At 45.3% G+C, this 17,962-nt stretch overlaps 1 protein-coding gene across 2 annotated transcripts in view; it reads right to left on the reverse strand.

The window, feature by feature from the left end:
* Positions 1-17,962, reverse strand: part of SLC6A19 (solute carrier family 6 member 19) — a 791,726-nt gene that overhangs the window by 313,385 nt on the left and 460,379 nt on the right. For both annotated transcript variants that reach the window (XM_069613782.1, XM_069613781.1), the window contains exon 9: positions 11,064-11,268. In XM_069613782.1, coding sequence (XP_069469883.1) covers positions 11,064-11,268 — 205 coding nt within the window. The remainder of the gene's footprint in view (positions 1-11,063; positions 11,269-17,962) is intronic.

Below are 17,962 nucleotides of genomic sequence, written 5' to 3' on the forward strand. Positions count from 1 at the left end.
CACGAATACAGAAGCAATTCCAATGGACCTGACCTCAGTCTCCCTCCAAGAAACGCACGCAAACACAGGCACCTGTGACCAGCCATTTTCTGATAATCCCATCATTCCACCAATCCACCTGGCTGACCGGCATCTGTTGCACAAAAGCTAATCCCCCGCCCCTGAGCATGACATCATAAAAACAGTCATAATGGCAGCCCCTATCCCTGACCTTACTGGGCTTCGTAGGCAAACGCGGCCAGTACAGTACCACACAACTCTACTCAGAAGCCGAAACCCAATGCAGATCAACTCACAATACATCGCGCCACAAATCGGAATATGCTACATCACTAGCAAAGAATAACGCTACACGGTTAATATCGGAATATAAATTTAATGCACATCAAAATCACCAAGCCCATACAGCCATTTGCTCATAAACTCCCAAATAATGTTCATTACTGTGGGCTGCATCCGCAATAAATGACCAGCTTCTTCTTGTGTGACGCCCTGTTCCTTCATGGTACACAGGGGCTACATTTACATTCAAAAAGGCAACATGGAAGCGCCTAGAACCGCAGGGCCGTCCCATGAAGTAGGCACTAGTCCAGCTGAAAGGTTGATATGTTGCTCCTAGCCACTAGTACTGCGTAAGGGCATGTGGCCCTTTGGCGATCGTCCCATAAGATCGTAATGGTGCTCCACTGATTAACTCGAAGCTGCAGGTGTCGACTGTAAAAGCCATCTGCAGGAGTGGCGTACAGATGGTAGCGGCAAAAGGGGAGGAGATACCTGTCACCCAAATGAAAAAAAAAATAATAGTATGGGCATCCGAACTTCATATGTATTATTCACTTCATTCAACACACTAAATCTATAACCATATGCATGCTAGCCCACTCAAAGGATTAATTTCACCGAAAAATCACTTGCGAATCACAATGATATAAATCGAGGTGAATACACTATTACAAACGAGTGTATGTGTGCATGCGTCTGTTAAAACAGAATCCATTAGATGGGATTAGTAACGTGCATAGACACAAGTGTTTGAAGGCGCGTCGAGACAGGGAGGGTTCAACAAGGGCAGATAGACGATGGTCCCACTATGGCAGCTTTGCATCACATAGCGCAGGGGAAGGGGATAGATTCCAAAAAGCCATGTACATGGCAAACTCACAAATAAATCATCTGTCCATGCATCCATTCATCATTCCCTCATCCCGGTATAAAAACGCCTGAATATTTACTCACATAACATTTGACATTTCCATTGAGTCTGTGCGTAATGCAGTCTGCAAAATCCACTGTGCTCCTACCCGGATTTCTAGTGTAGTGAAGTAACATGTATTTGGGAACGTCCTGCCTTATCGTCCACTACGCTATTGCGCATCCCATTCAATTCATATCAATCATTGCATTCTCGTCATGGGCCCTGTCCCAAGGACATTCAACAATAGAACGTTATATTTCCAGTCAGACCTGTGGGCGTCTCCTCGCCGCTAGTTGAACACCAAAAGTGCTGTCCTTCGAATTCCTCATTTGCAACATCACGTCGAAAAGGCATCTGTGAACGCTTGAATTCACAAATACATCTATGTAGTGCGGCTGTGTGTGAAAATGGTAACTGGCTTCAATCACTAATGGGACTCCCCGCCCGTCGGTGAAACGTCGGTACAGTGCTGCATGAGGGTCCACCGTTGATCGAGTACTACATTCTACTGACCCTTCACAAGTTTGTTCGCGACTGCAAATATACTATGTGAAACAATGGGACCATAGCAGAATTAACATATAAACCAATATTTCACTGCCATCGGGATTAAATACATGATTGTAATTGCAAGATGCCATGCGTCAAATTGCAGCGTTGTGTGCGGGACATGCTCGCCCAAAAGTTATTGCAGCTGGCACAGGTGGAATGAATCACCACAGGTGGAGGCTATACAGCCTGAAAACACATAAATTGCACATCCAAACCCCTCCCACAACCACACCCACTCCAAAATGCTACCGACAGGACTAGCGATGTTGGGCCTGGGGGACCTGATGGCACTGCAAGTACTCCAACTTCAAGAAGAAGACGAACACCAACTACTACAACAACCGGCCGCACAGAGGAGACGCAGGAGGAGGAGGAGGAGGGCAAGGCAGGGGCAGCACGACCCACCAGCACAGCCACTACCACCACGCAGGCAGCCCGCAATCCCACGCCTCCGAGCTAATCCGTTCAACCTCACTGCTGAGCAGATCCACACCCTCTACCGTCTGGACCGGGACACCATAACCGCCATTGTCAACATATCACACGCTGACCTTGTCAGCATGATAGATAGCCCAACCGCCATCCCACCCCTACTGAAGGTGGTGTCTGTACTCCACTTCCTGGCCACAGGCACCTACCAGCACACAGTCGGACAGTTGCATGGCATTTCACAGCCACTATTGTCACGGACACTATTCCAAGTGCTCGATGCCCTCCTGAAGCACACAGACGACTACATCTCTTTACCACGCTCGGAGCAGGAGCTTACAAACACAAAAGTGGGATTCCATGCACTTGGCGGCATACCGGGTTGCATTGGTGCCATCGACTGCACCCATGTCGAATTGGTTGTCCCACATGCCATGGAGGTCCAGTACCTCAACCGGAAACAATATCATTCTATCAATGTACAAATGGTGTGTGACTCCAACAGGATCTTTACACATTGTTGTGCCCGATTTCCAGGATCAACCCATGATTCTATGGTCCTGAGGAACTCTACAATACCACGCTACATGGAGCGACACGCAGGGCAACGATCCTGGCTACTCGGTGAGTCTCATTTAATGCATGAGAATGTGGGGTAGGTGATGCGTCAATGACCTGGCAGGAAGGGGGTGGGGATGCGTACGTACCAATGTCATTCCACAAACATCCTTCATTGTCCACATACAGGTGATGCCGGGTATCCACTGAAGAGATGGCTCCTTACACCAATCCGGAACCCACAGAACCAGCATGAGGAGGACTACAACCATGCCCACTCACGTACCCGTGTAGTCATAGAACAGGCATTCGGCCTACTGAAGGCTCGTTTCCGCTGCCTCAGCAGGTCTGGCGGGGCACTCCTGTACCGCCATGAGAAGGTTGCAAAGATGGTCATGGCATGCGTCATGCTACACAACATGTGCGTACGTAGAAATGTGGCCATGCCCCCTGACGCAGAACTGCAAGCACCTGAAGATGGTCATGATGAGGGTGGGGATGTGGCAGCACCTCAAGGAGTCCGCGAGGCACAGGAGGCCCGTGAAATTCGTCAGAATCTCATAGATGCATGCTTCTAGCACTCACGCCTGGTGGCTGTTACATGGACACGGGACCTGTGGCACTGTGTGAGTCTGGAACATGCACAATGTGGACTGTACGCCAAGAAAGGCCTCGTACACAAAGATCAATGTCCACACATCTCATTGGATGAATATGAAGATATGTATAGCAAATGTAAAATGATATTACACACCCAATCGACCCGCCACCCAAAAAAGCCCAACACACCCCCTCCACCCTCCTACCTCCCCCCCGAACACCAGTGTCCAAAGTTGCTCATTGTCAGTGGGCAGACGCTATTGCAAGCCCCCTCTCCGGGTATCAGGGGCACCCCTGCCTGTGGAGCGCAGGTTCCTCCCAGATCTACGTTGGGGGCTGCCCTGGACGGAACTTGCAACGGATGATGTCTCTGCCTGCTCACGTCCATGCATGTCCCTAAGGGTTTGTGAGAGCTCAGTGAGCACACGGCGCACAGCGGCAAGTTCACCACATACGTCTTTGGACGTCGCATGCAGTTCCCCCCCTCAGGCTCTCGGTGCTTCTCTCCATTTGTCCCCTCAGGCTCTCGGTGCTTCTCTCCATTTGTCCCCTCAGGCTCTCGGTGCTTCCCTCCATTTGTGCCCTTAGTGTCTCTGTACTTCGCTCCATTTCTGCCCTAAGTGTCTCAGTAGATGTTTTAATGGCTCCCTTAGAACCCCCACATTCAGCAGCATGCTCCTTGAGGAGCGTGGCCAGTTGCTGCTGTTGCACAATCATCTGCTCGAGGGACTGTTGCCTCTGCTGGGCCATGCCCATTCGCGGTGGTGTCACAGAGGGGCTGATCACCTCATGTTGCCTTGCCACAGGCCTTGTGGGGGTTGGCCAGTCGTCGTCTTGTGGGTGCCCCTGCGTGGTTTCCTCATGGTGTACGGGATGAAACAAACAGGGGGATTGAGACAGGTCATGGATGGGTCCTACATCGACAGCACCGTTTTCTGTGTCGGAGCATGCTGGCATGAAAGCAGTGTCACCTGTGGTGCTGCTGCCACCAGAAGCAGTGCCTTCTGTGGCATCCATTGGGGGGACCTGTGGTGCTGCTGTTGTGGACATGCTGGCTGCTGGGGTGCCTGTTGAAGTCCCCTCCAGTGTGCTGCCACTTGATTTGTGCTGCTGCCGTGTCTTGATCCGTGCAGCTGAGGTGGAGGGTCTTTGGCCGTTGGTCTTGGCCCTCTTTGCAGGTGTGCTGGTAGGGGTGTCCTGAAGCTCGTCGTTTGAATCGGACCCTGTGGTGGAGTAAAGGAGGGCGAGCGTTATTTATGGGTCTGTGGAAATTGGAATGGCAATTTATCACATGCATTGGGGTGGTACCTGAGGGTGATTTGGGTCAGGGCCTTGGAGGTGGTCTCATTTTTGTGTGGATTGAGGATGCAGTTATTTTGCAGCCTGCAGTTAGGGTGTGCATGCTGCACATGTAGAGGGTGTTTTTAGGATTTTTACTTATTTATGTATTTAATCTGACTTTTAAAGGGCGCTATCATGGCAATGTATGTGGACGTTCACCTGGACATGTGTTTCTATTGCACTATGGGGACACATGGTACTTCACATGATTGGACATTGTGGATTTAGCATTGTTTTATTTGGGCCACCTACCTGATTCTTCGGATGTCTGCACTCCTTTCTCCATCCCTCCGACTCCCTCTATGCTCTCCATTCCAATGGTGGAGGCACAGATTTCTTCCCAGGGGGTCAACTTGATGGGTGATTCCGATCCTCCCCCGGTAGCTGTGGCAATGTTTCGGTTGGCAGAAAGTATGCTCCGGACGCGTATCCGCAAGTCGTCCCATCGCTTTCTGCATTGCTGTGGGTTGCGGGGTGCGGTCCCCACCGCACTTACCCGCTGTGCCACCAGGGCCCATATGGCCTTCTTGTTCGCAAGTGCCGTCCTGGTCATTTGCGTCGAGAAGACGACGGCAGCATTCTCCTGGAGGGTCTCTGTGAGCACGGTGAGTTCCTCATGGGATAAGTGGACCTGCCGCTTGCGATCGCACGCTTTTTTAGCAACTTTTCCCATATTTATTTTTTTAACTGGGGTGGCTAACGGGTTGGGATGTGTCTCAGGGTCGGATTTGTAATGGTTGTGTTGGGATTCTGATTTTATAGGTGTACGGCGTGCTTTTTCCCGTTCCGGCCCCATGTTTTTACTTCCGTTTCCGTATATTTACGGTGAACGTAATTTGCGCTGACCGCTCATTACGGTGACCGCTAAGATGGGTGGCGGAATTGCACCTAGGGCGGCGTACGACGGCGGTAAGGGGCGTTTTGGGGTCATTTCCGCCATCGCGGACTTTGCACTTCCGCCATGGCGTGATGCTCGTGCCCGATGGGTCAGAATTAGCCGCACTTTGCTCCATCGTGCAATGGCGGAAACGCTATTTACGCTATGGCGGTCATGTCAGTTACTTTCCACTAGGGTCGTAATGAGGGCAAATGTCTTTGATGTTTCTGTTGTGCGAAAATCTTTAATAAAATAAGGCAGGAGGGTCTCTTAGTCCCTTTTTATAGATGGGACAGCTCACTGCTTGATTCCAAGAACCAGGCAGGTATCCCACCATCAACTTTGAATTAAATCCAGTGGTTACAATTGGTGCCTAGAAGTCAGCCACCGTTTTAAAAAGATTGATTGGAATGCCCTCAGCTCTAGGGCAGTGATTTCACACTTGCTTCGTTAGAGACGATCTGATCCCTTCCAACGTAAATATAATAGGCATTGAGCCTTGCGACCAATATTTGCTGACATAGCCAAGGAGTAACCACCTATAGAAGAATTGTATACATTTGAGAAATGGGTAGGCCATTCCTAATCCAGCATGTTTGATTCTACCATATTAGTACATGTCTCATAACCTGGTTCATGATTAACCATTTGCCAAAATACTCTGGAGTTTGTATTCTTGGCTTCTCTGGAAAGATCAACCTAAGATTGTTCCTCATATTCAGATTTACATTTAGCCAACATTCTTTTATATTTGCATCAGACTTTAACAATTGCCTGCCAATCACTCGTTGTGTCTTTCAGTACCTAGGCAAAGTTTCTTTTTGCACGAACACAATGCATATCAAACCAACCATTACTCTGACGCTGTGTATGTGTTTTAGTGATTTTAAGAAAAGAGGATGATAACTCTTCAGTCATCAACATTGATTTAATTCTCAGATAACGTTTTTTCTGGATCCAAAATGTCTAAAAGCAAAGTCAAATTTGAAATAATTACTTTGTGTTGGGTTTCACCTTCTTTTTTCGAATACCACCTAATTCACCTGCAGGATGTTGAAGGCAGAATGTTAACCAAATGGGGAATATTAATAAATTTAGGCCACATCAAGGGCCAGTTAATTTTCAGCAATATGGCATAACAGTCGCCATATAGATATGGAATCATTAATTCATTCATTCATTCATTCAATGAATGGAATTACTCTAACGTCAGTAATAGATTGCAACTTGTTCAATGTTTTGCAAAAATAATCTATAGTTGAGCAACCCCTATGGCAATGTCAGGTAGTTCCTTCCATGAAATCTGAGGTAGCTTAGCTCTGCCATTCACTGATATTAATTTCATGGGCAGACTTACGTTCAGAGAATCTTCCTTGTTGAAGTCATTCAGAGAGTGAGTTGGACCATTGCCCAATTTGGCAGTAAAGTCGCCACCAATGTCGACCCAATACTGCCTACCTGCTGTACGTCTTTTCATTATTTCCATTGCCCTATTAAGGCAGCAAGTGATGATTCATCTCCACGCTTGTACTGACTATTATATACGTTGTTTCAGAGTGACATTTCGTCTTTCTGGTTAGTTAAGGATAATAACAATATATTACATGAGTCAGTAGATATGTTTGATGTCAACTTCAATAGAACGGTTGAAAAAAAGTTACTAGTCCTCCAACTAGACGGCCCCTATCCTTGTTTTTTTGTTTGTTTGTTTATTTGATAATGCGCACCAAGCCCTTGGGCAGCTGGGCACAACAGTACAAGGAGTCTCAAAACTTAGTTACAGTGCCTACCGCAGGCTATTGCAAGCATGTAAGTACAGAGTAAAATACAATATATAGTACAGTACAGACAGTTGCCAGCTATCTAGAGGCACGGATTAGACCGGTGCAATAGCCATCCATATGCAGATCACTGCTAGACCAGGTTTCTTGTATTAAGTCCACATCATAGTTCATCATTATTTAATGTATCTTTTATCCCAGCTATATTCCAAGACAGAATGAGATTGGTGTTGTTCAGGTCTGTTCCCGGACAGCTATCAAGTTCTTGCCCAGACCGCACATCAGCAGAGCTTGTTAAACTTTGTATACAGATGGAGTGAATGGAACATTGATAGATATGTGGTCCATCTCAGATTGCCTACTTTGGTTCCCAATAGACAGGGGAATGTTTGGTTCTACATTGAGGAAGACTGTCAAAATGAACATTGAGTCAGTCTATTTCCTCGATTGTAGTTAATATGTCATAACGATTTTGAGTTATCATAGACCATGCTGTATGTGCTGGGCCATGTACCTTTCTGCAATATTCATTGGTAAGGAGTGAAAGATTATTTTTGCTCATGTTTATCCAATTAGTTGTCGGATTGGTGCAGGCATAGTAGAATTAGGCCAGGAGCCTTGCCACACTTATCCCACTTATCTCGACGAACCAATCAAACAGCATGTGGTGTACAGATGAAATACAGAGATACTATTTTGCTTTTACAGGAGCAAAAACCTGTGGAAAGATTGGATTTTAAGATTCGTTCAAGCACAGAGGGATGTGTGTGAATGTGATAATACAATAGGCATCAATAGATTTAACAAAGGGACCAGCCCAAGGAACACATCTAGCCATTAGAAGGTTTTGCGAATTGACTAAGGGTCCTAATATGTTAGTATTCACCTAGTGAGTGGCATTGTTTTTGAGGGGGGTGGCAGTTTCTTTTTGTGTCAAAGCAAGAGAGGGAATACATACAAGTAACCAGACTAAGTACAATAGGTGGAAGATTGAAAGGTTGAGATAGGGTTAGCAAGCAATAGTTTTTTCCAGATTTAATTGGGGATTGTGATTGGTTAGGAGCACTTCGGCATTTATCAAGATCTAAGGCTTTGGTTTAGCAAAACTCTAATTCTGAACAGGAGCCAGAGTTGGCAAGGCACTAGTAATGAGTGTATCAGGCACCTCCTTGACAGTTTTCATATTCCTTAGTGAATTGTTAATTATCGATAAAGTCTCAAAGACACTTTGTTTAAAAGATTTGATAAAAGAAAACAATTCATCCAGCCTCATAGCAAGCTTATCCGTTTAGTCGTCGGGCATGACATTTTGTTTAGGTCAGGCTGTTTTGAGGGGTCACAAAAGCAGTTGGACTGGAGGCATCAATCAGATCCGTCCACTGGGCTTGTCTGATAGATCTTGACAATGAAATAAGACACGTTATTTGTTTGAGTGTTGGCTTCTCACAAGCAACAGTTGTAGTTGCAGGAGGCGGATCAAGGTATTATTTGCCATAGTGGCTTTTTGTATGGTCGTTAATTCCATAACATCCCTTGGTAAGCCCAGTATTCGGTTTATCAAGCATGTATGGTACATTGATTCACCGCAAGAGCAGCTCGGGGTATTAGCCCAAGTTCCTCCTCAACTCTCATAATACGTTGCTCAATTTGGCCATGTATTTGCTTTACGTAGGCATCCAATGACCCCTATAGTTTCCTGAAGAGGGGCAAGATTTAACTTTCTGCAGTGTTCGCCCTTCCATTACGACCAGGTGAGTTAGATGTTTTACTTTTCCCCTTTTCCTTTTCCCTATTAAAAAATGTAGTGTGGACAGACAACTATCCTAATAAGGTGCAATAAAATGGAATAAGGTGCAAAAGCAAATGTGATCATGAATAGAACAGAGCAAATCTTAAAATGGAACGATCAGCAGGTTCATAAAATCAACTCGTAAAAACAGGAATTTATGAATTCACAGAAAATGTTCATAAAGTTCTGACACAAATCAGTAAATAGAGACTTTGAGTCAGTAATTCAACAATAAACTACCCACTGAATACTTAAGTTACGGCACAAATATACTAAATTAAAGAAACAGGTGCAGAGCCTGAGTCTGTGCTAGAGTCTCTGGACTGATTCTGATATTTTCTAGCAGGTATGTTAAGATCCGTCCTCACGGGTTCCTTTCACCTTTGGGTAGAAACAGATTGGACAAAATCATATGCGATCTAGAGGCTTCCTGTTCAGATAATATTTGCAACCTAAAGGAGTACTGCCAGTGGATTTAAGTCACCGCACAACATGATCTTCACGTTGCTTAACAGTAAAAATATGGTTTATTTTCTTCATAAACCACAGAAACAATTGAAGCAATGTCGATCATAATGAAAATAAATAGTCGTATAGCTATTATATAAGTTGTTATCGCATTTGTGGAAAAGTGCAAAGCAGAGTACCTTTTTTGTGTTAGAAAAGTGGCAGACGTGCTGTAAAGTGCTTTTATCAACATAACATTTAAACGCTATATTTTCATGAGATCTAATTTTCAAAGGTGTTTATCCGTTCAAAAAACCAAAATGCATGGTTTATAAAGAAAGAAAATTGTGTTTTACTGTTAAGAAAGGTGAAGATCATTTTGTGCGGTGACGTAAATCCACCAGCAGTACTCCATTAGGTTTCGAAAATGATCTGATGAGGGAGGGAAGCCTGTAACCTCAATGTGTTAAATGTTGGTCCTGATTGCCCAATAATCCTGAAGACCAATATCCCCTGTTTGGTCAGGGCTCCCTGGTCCCTCCTCTCTGTCAGAGGTTTTTCCTCACCTTATAATCCCCTTATCATCCCTTTCCTGTGCTCAGAGTTGCCCCCTGCCTGTGTTTCCTAATAGGCCACGAATAGAGGGCTTAAATTGAGTCGCCACCATCCTTAAGTCAGATGGCATTGTCATGAGGCATTGTCTGGTTTTCAACACGTCCATCCTTCCCTTTGCAGATAACTTCTCTGTACCCTCCCCACAAGCCCAATTGTCCCTGCAATCCTCTTATCCTCCTATTCTTGTGATCACTACTTCTCCCAGATGGGTGTGTGCACCACTCAACTCCACTGATGTGTCCTTTCCAAGCTTCCTGCATCTCTATTGTCACTACCTGAGTCTATCTCTTATGAGGATCCACTGTACCCCTTTTGTCCTGGTCTTGTTGGGTGGGGTTCTGGGGCAAGCCTGGCCATATAGGCTGGGGAAAGCAAGCGGTGCAGAATCCTCACTGTACCATCTCCAGGTATCACAGTGTGGAGTGGCTAGCTCCTCCCTCCCCAAGGCTCCACGGGTCGCACCTACCCAGCCCCATACATGGGATTTCATATATGGCCTGATCAGACTATGTTTTCCTCAAACCAATCCCTTGCATAGATTATTAATCTCTGGACTCTGTACCTTGTATAATTCTGCCATATTTCATGCCTAACGCAGTGATCCTGCCTCTATCATTATTCTGCTCTCTTGAGCTATTGTTTTGTAGAGTGTTCAAAATTATTAATCTCTCCCTGCCCAACTGACTTATGTAGAGTATTTTGACACATGTGGCTATGGCTCGTGATCTTTAAAATTCTAAATGAATAAATAAATGTATGATATGATATGTCATTTATAACGCACCTGTACATACGTGTTTCTAGGCGCAGACATGATTGCCCAAATACCAAGTACTGTTTAGGTTCATTTACATGCTGAAAAGGAAGTAAATCACTTACCAGTAACAAGTTCCTTAGGCCATTTTTTGGGTATAATGTTTAGATCCATCAGTGGCACCAAAACCCCTTCCATGTTACCAAACATAGATGACAAGCCCAGGCAGAAAAGCATGATGAAGAAAAGAATGGACCACAGTGGGGCTACTGGCATTTTAGTAATAGCTTCTGTAAAGACAATGAAAGCCAATCCAGTTCCCTCAACACCCTGCAGGGAGAAGGAAAAGCAGTACAGTTAAGAACATACAATCCAAGCGTTTCAAAACCACCAGAGTAAGTTGCAATATTTCAGAATAGGGGGTCATAACACGAATATAAACACAACAAAGCTATTATGAAACAACTTCCCTAAGCAACATGTTGTATTTGCATGCTATATGCCCCTTGTTAGGGGTGGCAAAGAGAGCTTTGGCTCTCACATAGCCCTATTGCATACATATGCATATATGTGTTGTAATTGTAACTGATCTGCAATCTACCGATTATGACTTGTGCAGCCTTGTGTTGCAATTGTAACTTACCTGCAAAATACCGATTATGAATTGAGCATTCTTGTGCTGCACATGTAATTTACCTGTAACCTACTTATCATGACTTTTCAGCCTCGTGCTGCTTATGTAACTTACATGTAACACCTGACAAAATCTTGTCTATGTCCACTGTAACTAGCGCCTAGATGCTCCAGGGCTTTGTGCGCTGCTATAAATGCAAAAATAAATAAATACATATCTTAAATGGACACTGCTGTTAATCAGCGTCTCCATTAGGAATATACAGCTTCTGATTGGCCAATTGCAATTTGGGTTTCATCTATGATTGGCCCATTGCATTTTCCTTTTCTAATTGATACAGGTACTAGTTGAGCACTTTTGATCAAGAAAAAACCAATTCAGAGGCCATTTTTGGGATCAGCGTCTTGGCTCTTTCCAATATGAAAACCTGTGCATGTGTCACAATCAGAACAGTTGGAGTTCGTCATTGTGCAGACATTTTAAAGTGGACTGTTTCTGAGTGAAACTGAACGGAATTCTTGTCATAGTACTTAAAAAAACAGTACCACAACACTAGTCACATTGTATAGCGATTTACCTAAAACTGCAAGCATGTTTTAAATGTTAAAATAATATATTAATGTTGTATGTTTGATAACATTATTCATTGCCTTGTTTCAGTGTCTAAAAATAACCCAAAGTTGCAGTGCCCAGCAAGACTTTGTGTTTTGATCCTGTTCTTTTAATGCAAATAATGTAGTTTTTTTGATTAATGCAAAACTTGAGGAAAAGAAAATCTGCATAATACATCTGAATCTTTTCCAACATAATAAATTAACAAATACAAAAGAGAAATTAATGATATTATTTTTTATATTATATTATATTATTATTGAATTGACAAGTGTTTCAGAGCGCGACATGGCAAGGGAGGGGAACAGGTTAGAACAAAGCACACATCTTACTAGGCCCAGTGACATTGAGAACGCGCAAGTGCATGGGAAATGAAAGAGGGGAAAAGTGCATGGAAAGGGAGGAGCAGTGGAAAGTGCGACACAGAGGAGAAACAGATAAATAATAAATCAATAAAATAAATAAATAATAAAGGCAAAAACAGTGGTAGTGCAGCCAACAAGTGGCAAGTGATGGGTTTAGCAGACAGGGTATGTCTGATAAGTGCAGAAAGAAAAGAAAGGGGGCGGTAGACTGTATGGGTACAGATACATACCCCAAAGCAAGGGGTGTCCTGGAGGCAGTGCAGGAGGGGGCAGGGTGAGCAGGTATCTGGGCCCTGAGGACAGAGGGTGGCCAGGTGCACAGTGCCGAGAGAGAAACAGATCAGCAGGGGAGAAGGGGGGGGTGAAGGCAGAAGCAAAGAGGAAGGTCTTGAGGTGCTTCCGGAGATGGTTCTCCTCAAGTTTCACAGTGGCAGGGAGGCGTCGGCGTACATGGAAACTAGGTGGGTCACCCCGTTTATTGTTATGCCCCAGTCACCGTACTCCTGCCTGAGGTACGCAGCGACTGGCTCAATGGCTAAAATGTAGAGTAAGGGGGAGAGGGGGCAACCCTGTCGGGTCCCTCTGAAGAGGTTCCATTTGTCAGAGAATGTGTGATTGGTTTGCACCCTGGCCGTTGGGTCTGTGTTGGTGAGTTTGACCCACTTTAAGAAAGCTGGGCCGAATCCCATCTTGGCCAGTGTGGCATGGATCCATTTCCACCGGACCGAGTCAAAAGCTTTGGAGGCGTCCAAGGACGCCACCGCGCATCTATCCGGCCCGCCCTCGGTGCTATATATGATGTGGTGCAGCTTGCGCAGGTTTTCCATAATGGATCAACCTTGCACATACCCAGTTTGATCTAAGTGGATCAGGTGCGGGATGACGGCCTGTAGTCTCCTTGCCATTAGTGCCGTTAGTATTTTATAGTCCACATTTAGCATGGACAAGGGCCTGTATGAGCTGCAGTTAGTGCTGTCTTTGTTGTGTTTCAGTAGTGGGATGATGGTGGCCTCGCGCATGGAGTCAGGGAGGCGGCCCACCTCGTACACCTCGTTGTATACCTGGGATAGTAGTGGTGCTAGTAAATCTTCGTAGGTCTTGTAAAATTCCCCGGGAAGCCCGTCCGGCCCTGGTGTTTTCCCTGAGGGTAGTGACCTGATGGTCGCCGCGACCTCATCTGGAGTGATGGGGCCGTCCAGAAGTCTTGCAGTCCTGTTCTGGATTAGTTGTAAAGGGTGAAGAGTAGAAGCAGGTACATTTAGAAAGAGGCTGTTACAATAGTCCAACCAAGAGAGAACCAGAGCTTGGGAGACAGTGGGCCTCATTACAAGTTTGCCGGTCCGGGAACTACGGTACTGGTAAGCTTGCCGGTACCGTAGTTCTCGGACCAGAAAAATATGAGTTCTGTGCGCGGGTGCCTTTTCGTCCGCCAGGCCAGACCTGGCGGGCGTACTGGCACCCGCGAGCAGAGCATGTCGGATGCACCAGCACCATTCTGAATGGTGCTAGTGCATCCGGCCTCCCCATTCTCATTGAGCCCAGGCTCAATGGGAATGGGGAGCATTCCATTCCGGCGCCTGCGAATAGACAATTACCGGGTCTGGCAGTAATGACCCGGTAATTGCACATTCGCGGGTGCCGGAAAAAATTACAAATTTGGTAGCGGCCTGCCGGTTTTACCGGCAAGGCTACTGCCAAACTTGTAATGAGACCCAGTGAGCTATGAGACCCAGTGAGCTTCTGGGGGAAGGAGAGGAAAGGCAAAGTACCTCTGAGGAGGTGCAGTAGGAAGTTTGACTTTTTAGAAATGTCGGAGATGTGGGCGGAGAAGGAAAGTGTGGAGTCAAAGATGACCAAGAGGCTCTTAACCTTGCAGGTAGTGGTAGGAGGAGGGCCAAGGGAAGCCTGCTAGAGAGTGAGGGGAAAAGATGGTGAAGGTGTACCGATGAGGAGGATCTCAGTCTTATTGGAATTTAGACAAAGATTGTTGGTGGCACACCAATCTTGAATGACAGTTAGGCAATCAGAGATAAGAGAAGGAGAGGAGGTGGCCGACGGCAGCCTGAAAATGAGTTGAGTGTCGTCAGCATAGCACTGGAAATTTGAGCAGAAAATGGCAATGCAGTGGGCGAGAGTTGCCAGGTATTGGTTGAAAAGCCAGGGCGAGACGTTAGACCCTTGGGGAACACCACAGGTAGAGAGTGAGATAGATGGTAGGAAGGACCCACGTTGGACCTGCGAGGGTCGATCAGAGGGGAAAGAGGTTAGCCAGACCAGAGCCTGACCGATGATACGCAGGTTATCACAGAGATGGTTGAGCAGGGTGATATGATTGACCGTGTCGAAAGCAGAAGCGAGATCGAGTAGGATAAGGACAGAGGGAATGTTAGAGTCAAGGTTAGAGAGCAATTAAATTAAATTAAATTAAGTTTTATTTATTTATATTAGTAAGCTGAATACTGAAATATACCAAATTCACCTCAATTCCTTTTTCAATGAGATAAAAAGAAAAAAGTATAGTGTACTGTCTTAAAGCGCAGATGATTCTATAGAACTTTGCCTCTTCATACATGTACATACAAATACATTCATCAAACTACTGTGAGCTATGTTGAGCTGCTGAACTTTTCTACAATTTAGCTACCTAAGATTTAGCTATGACAATAGATTTAGTAACCAGAAAAGGATCACAGCGTAACTTTACATCATGTCCTTCAAAAATAATATCATCCCTGTTCAGAATTACATCACCTTTCAGAATCTCACCTAACTTGGATACAACATTTTGCGCAAAACCTGTTTGCAAAGGACAGTCAAAGGACATGTGGTGCATTGCGGCATCAGAGACTCGGCAGCTTGGGCAGGAGAAACATTCGGCTGGTTATCATTGAGTCACTCAGATGTAAGGTAGATCTGCAGCACTACTGGAACATTAGGATATGCTTAGATGTTATATTATGTAAATAATAAGATACCTTAAAACTATACATTACTTTCTCAGGTACCTTGAGGCCGTACATCTCCCAACAGTATAGTGGGAAAATCAAAGGCAAAGGAACTATTCCTCGTAATACAGTGAAAAGTGTAGTGGCACTGTTTCTTCAAATATGATACATCTGATTCAACTGTTATAATGTACTGCACCTAACACGAAGACATGGACCCTGCCTCAAAAAAAAACTTGAGGTGCTGAAAGAAAATGTCATGAGCCTTTTACCTCTTTGGGAAGACAGCAATGGAAGCATAAGAATTGTTCCTGTTTCAATGGGACATTGCCACATGCAAAGTTTCGAGGAGGCCGAACGGGTGAGAAAGACCGTTCAACTAACTAAATAAAGCAATCTGTGCACCAAGAAATAAACTGGAGATTGGATTAAATCATTGTGTGATTCAATGAGGATGTTACCATGTTTCCAGATGTCAAGCACTGATAAATCCACTTGTGAATTCTAAAATAACATATTATTTGCTTTCAACTGAAACACAACTAAAATGATAAGTGGAATGTATTTCATTTAAGTCGCGTGAATACAAATAAAATAAAATGTATGCAAGTATAAAGGAAGAAAAGAAAGATACATTAGTTTCTCTGCACTTCGTAATGTGATTGTGAGTTGGGTGTGGGGGAATGAATGGATTGTGGTGAGAGGCATACCTCTACGTCGTGCCACAGAGATCAACATACATTGCTATACCAAGTTGCCTATTTTATTTCAATGTTAAAAGTTAGGTATTGCATGTGTTTTGTGTGTATATATATATATATATATATCTCAAAAGAAGGAGGAAAAGGCGAACCGCACTCCCGCAGGCACATAAACTAGTGCCAAGTTCAAAAATGGTCGGACAAAACACACCGGACACAGTAGAAAGATTACTGATGTCTTTAATGTTTTACAAAATTTAAAAAAATGCATCGTGCAGAAACAAATGCATAACACATAAGCAGCACATAGAAAACAAAACAGCAGGACACCTAGGTGTAGCAGCCTTTAAACAACGCGTTTCGCGCTATACTGATATATATATATTCAGTGAAAACACTTTGTTAAAGGGACGTTATGGTTAAGTTGGACTAATAAAAACCTATAAAATGTTGTGAAAACAATTTGTTAAAGGGACATTCCGTTTTATTTTTTTATTTATTGGACATTTGTTTCCAGGCACCACAAGACAAGTTGGTGGGACATAGGAAAGAAGTAGAACAACAGAACGGTTATATTGGCCTTGTGACAACCTTACAGTGCAGGTGCAAGACAAGATGATAGGTGCAGGGGGAGGGAGAGTAAGAACTGCAGGAGTGGGGTCCCCAAGGGAAGTGGTGAGCAAGTGCTGGGGGGCCATGACGGCAAGTGCCAGGGGAAGGAGAGGGGCAAGGAGGATAACTGCAGCGGACAGGGTGGACCAGGTTAGGGCTAGTCTGGTGAAGGGTGCCTGCGGGCAAGTGCTGGAAGGGATGCTGGGGGGACTGGTGGGGTGGTGGTCTGGCCCCTGTGTGACTCTGAGAGGACAAGACCCCAGTCTCAGTGGCAGGTCACTGTGGCAGAGGGAATGTTAGCACAGGAGGAGGAAAGGGAAGGAAGAGAAGAAGAGGAAAGTCTTAAGGAGTTTCAAGAATGTAAGAAGATCAGGCTCAAGTCTGAGAGGGGTGGGGAGGTTGTTCCAGAGGGAGGAACCAGTCAAGGAAAGGGATCTACCTCCCACTCTCTGCTTGGAGAACAGCTTGACCTGCACAGCTGGAACCAGAGGACCGAAGAACTCTAGCAGAGAGGTATTTAGGGAGGGAAAGCTGGATGGGACATCCACAAGGCTGTCCCATTTCCCAGACAGCCTTGTGGATGATGCAAAGGGTCTTTAATTTAATCCTTGCAGCCCCCGGGAGCCAGTGGAGAGATCGTAAGGTTGGAGAGATATGGTCCCTGAGCTTGAGGCCAAGGATAAGTCTTGCAGTCTATTCTGGATTAGTTGAAGAGGGCGAAGGGAGGAAAGAGGCAGATTGAGGAAGAGGCTGTTGCAATAGTCCAGCCTGATCAGAACCAGGGATCTGGAGACATTGAGCTTCTGGGTGAAGTTGAGGAAAGGTAGAATACCCCAGAGGAGGTGGAGCTGAACGTTGGACTTCTTGACAAGGTCCGTGATGTGAGGAGAGAAAGAGTGAGGGAAGTCAAAGATGATCCCAAGGTTTTTTGCCTCACAGGTGGGCGAGGGTAGGGGGCCCAAGAAGAGTGGCCAGAGAGTGGGGATGGGGAACAAGAATCAGGCGTCCCAATGAGAAGGTTTTCCATTTTAGTGGCATTAAAGCAGAGATCATTGGCAGAGCACCATGCCTGAATAGCAGTCAGCAGTCAGGTATGAGAGAGGAGGGGGAGGAGGTAGAGGATGGATGCTTAAAGGAGAGCTGTGTGTCATCTGC

This window comes from Ambystoma mexicanum, chromosome 5p (assembly GCF_040938575.1).
Source record: "Ambystoma mexicanum isolate Mex_15411 chromosome 5p, UKY_AmexF1_1, whole genome shotgun sequence".
Taxonomy (NCBI): Eukaryota; Metazoa; Chordata; class Amphibia; order Caudata; family Ambystomatidae; genus Ambystoma; species Ambystoma mexicanum.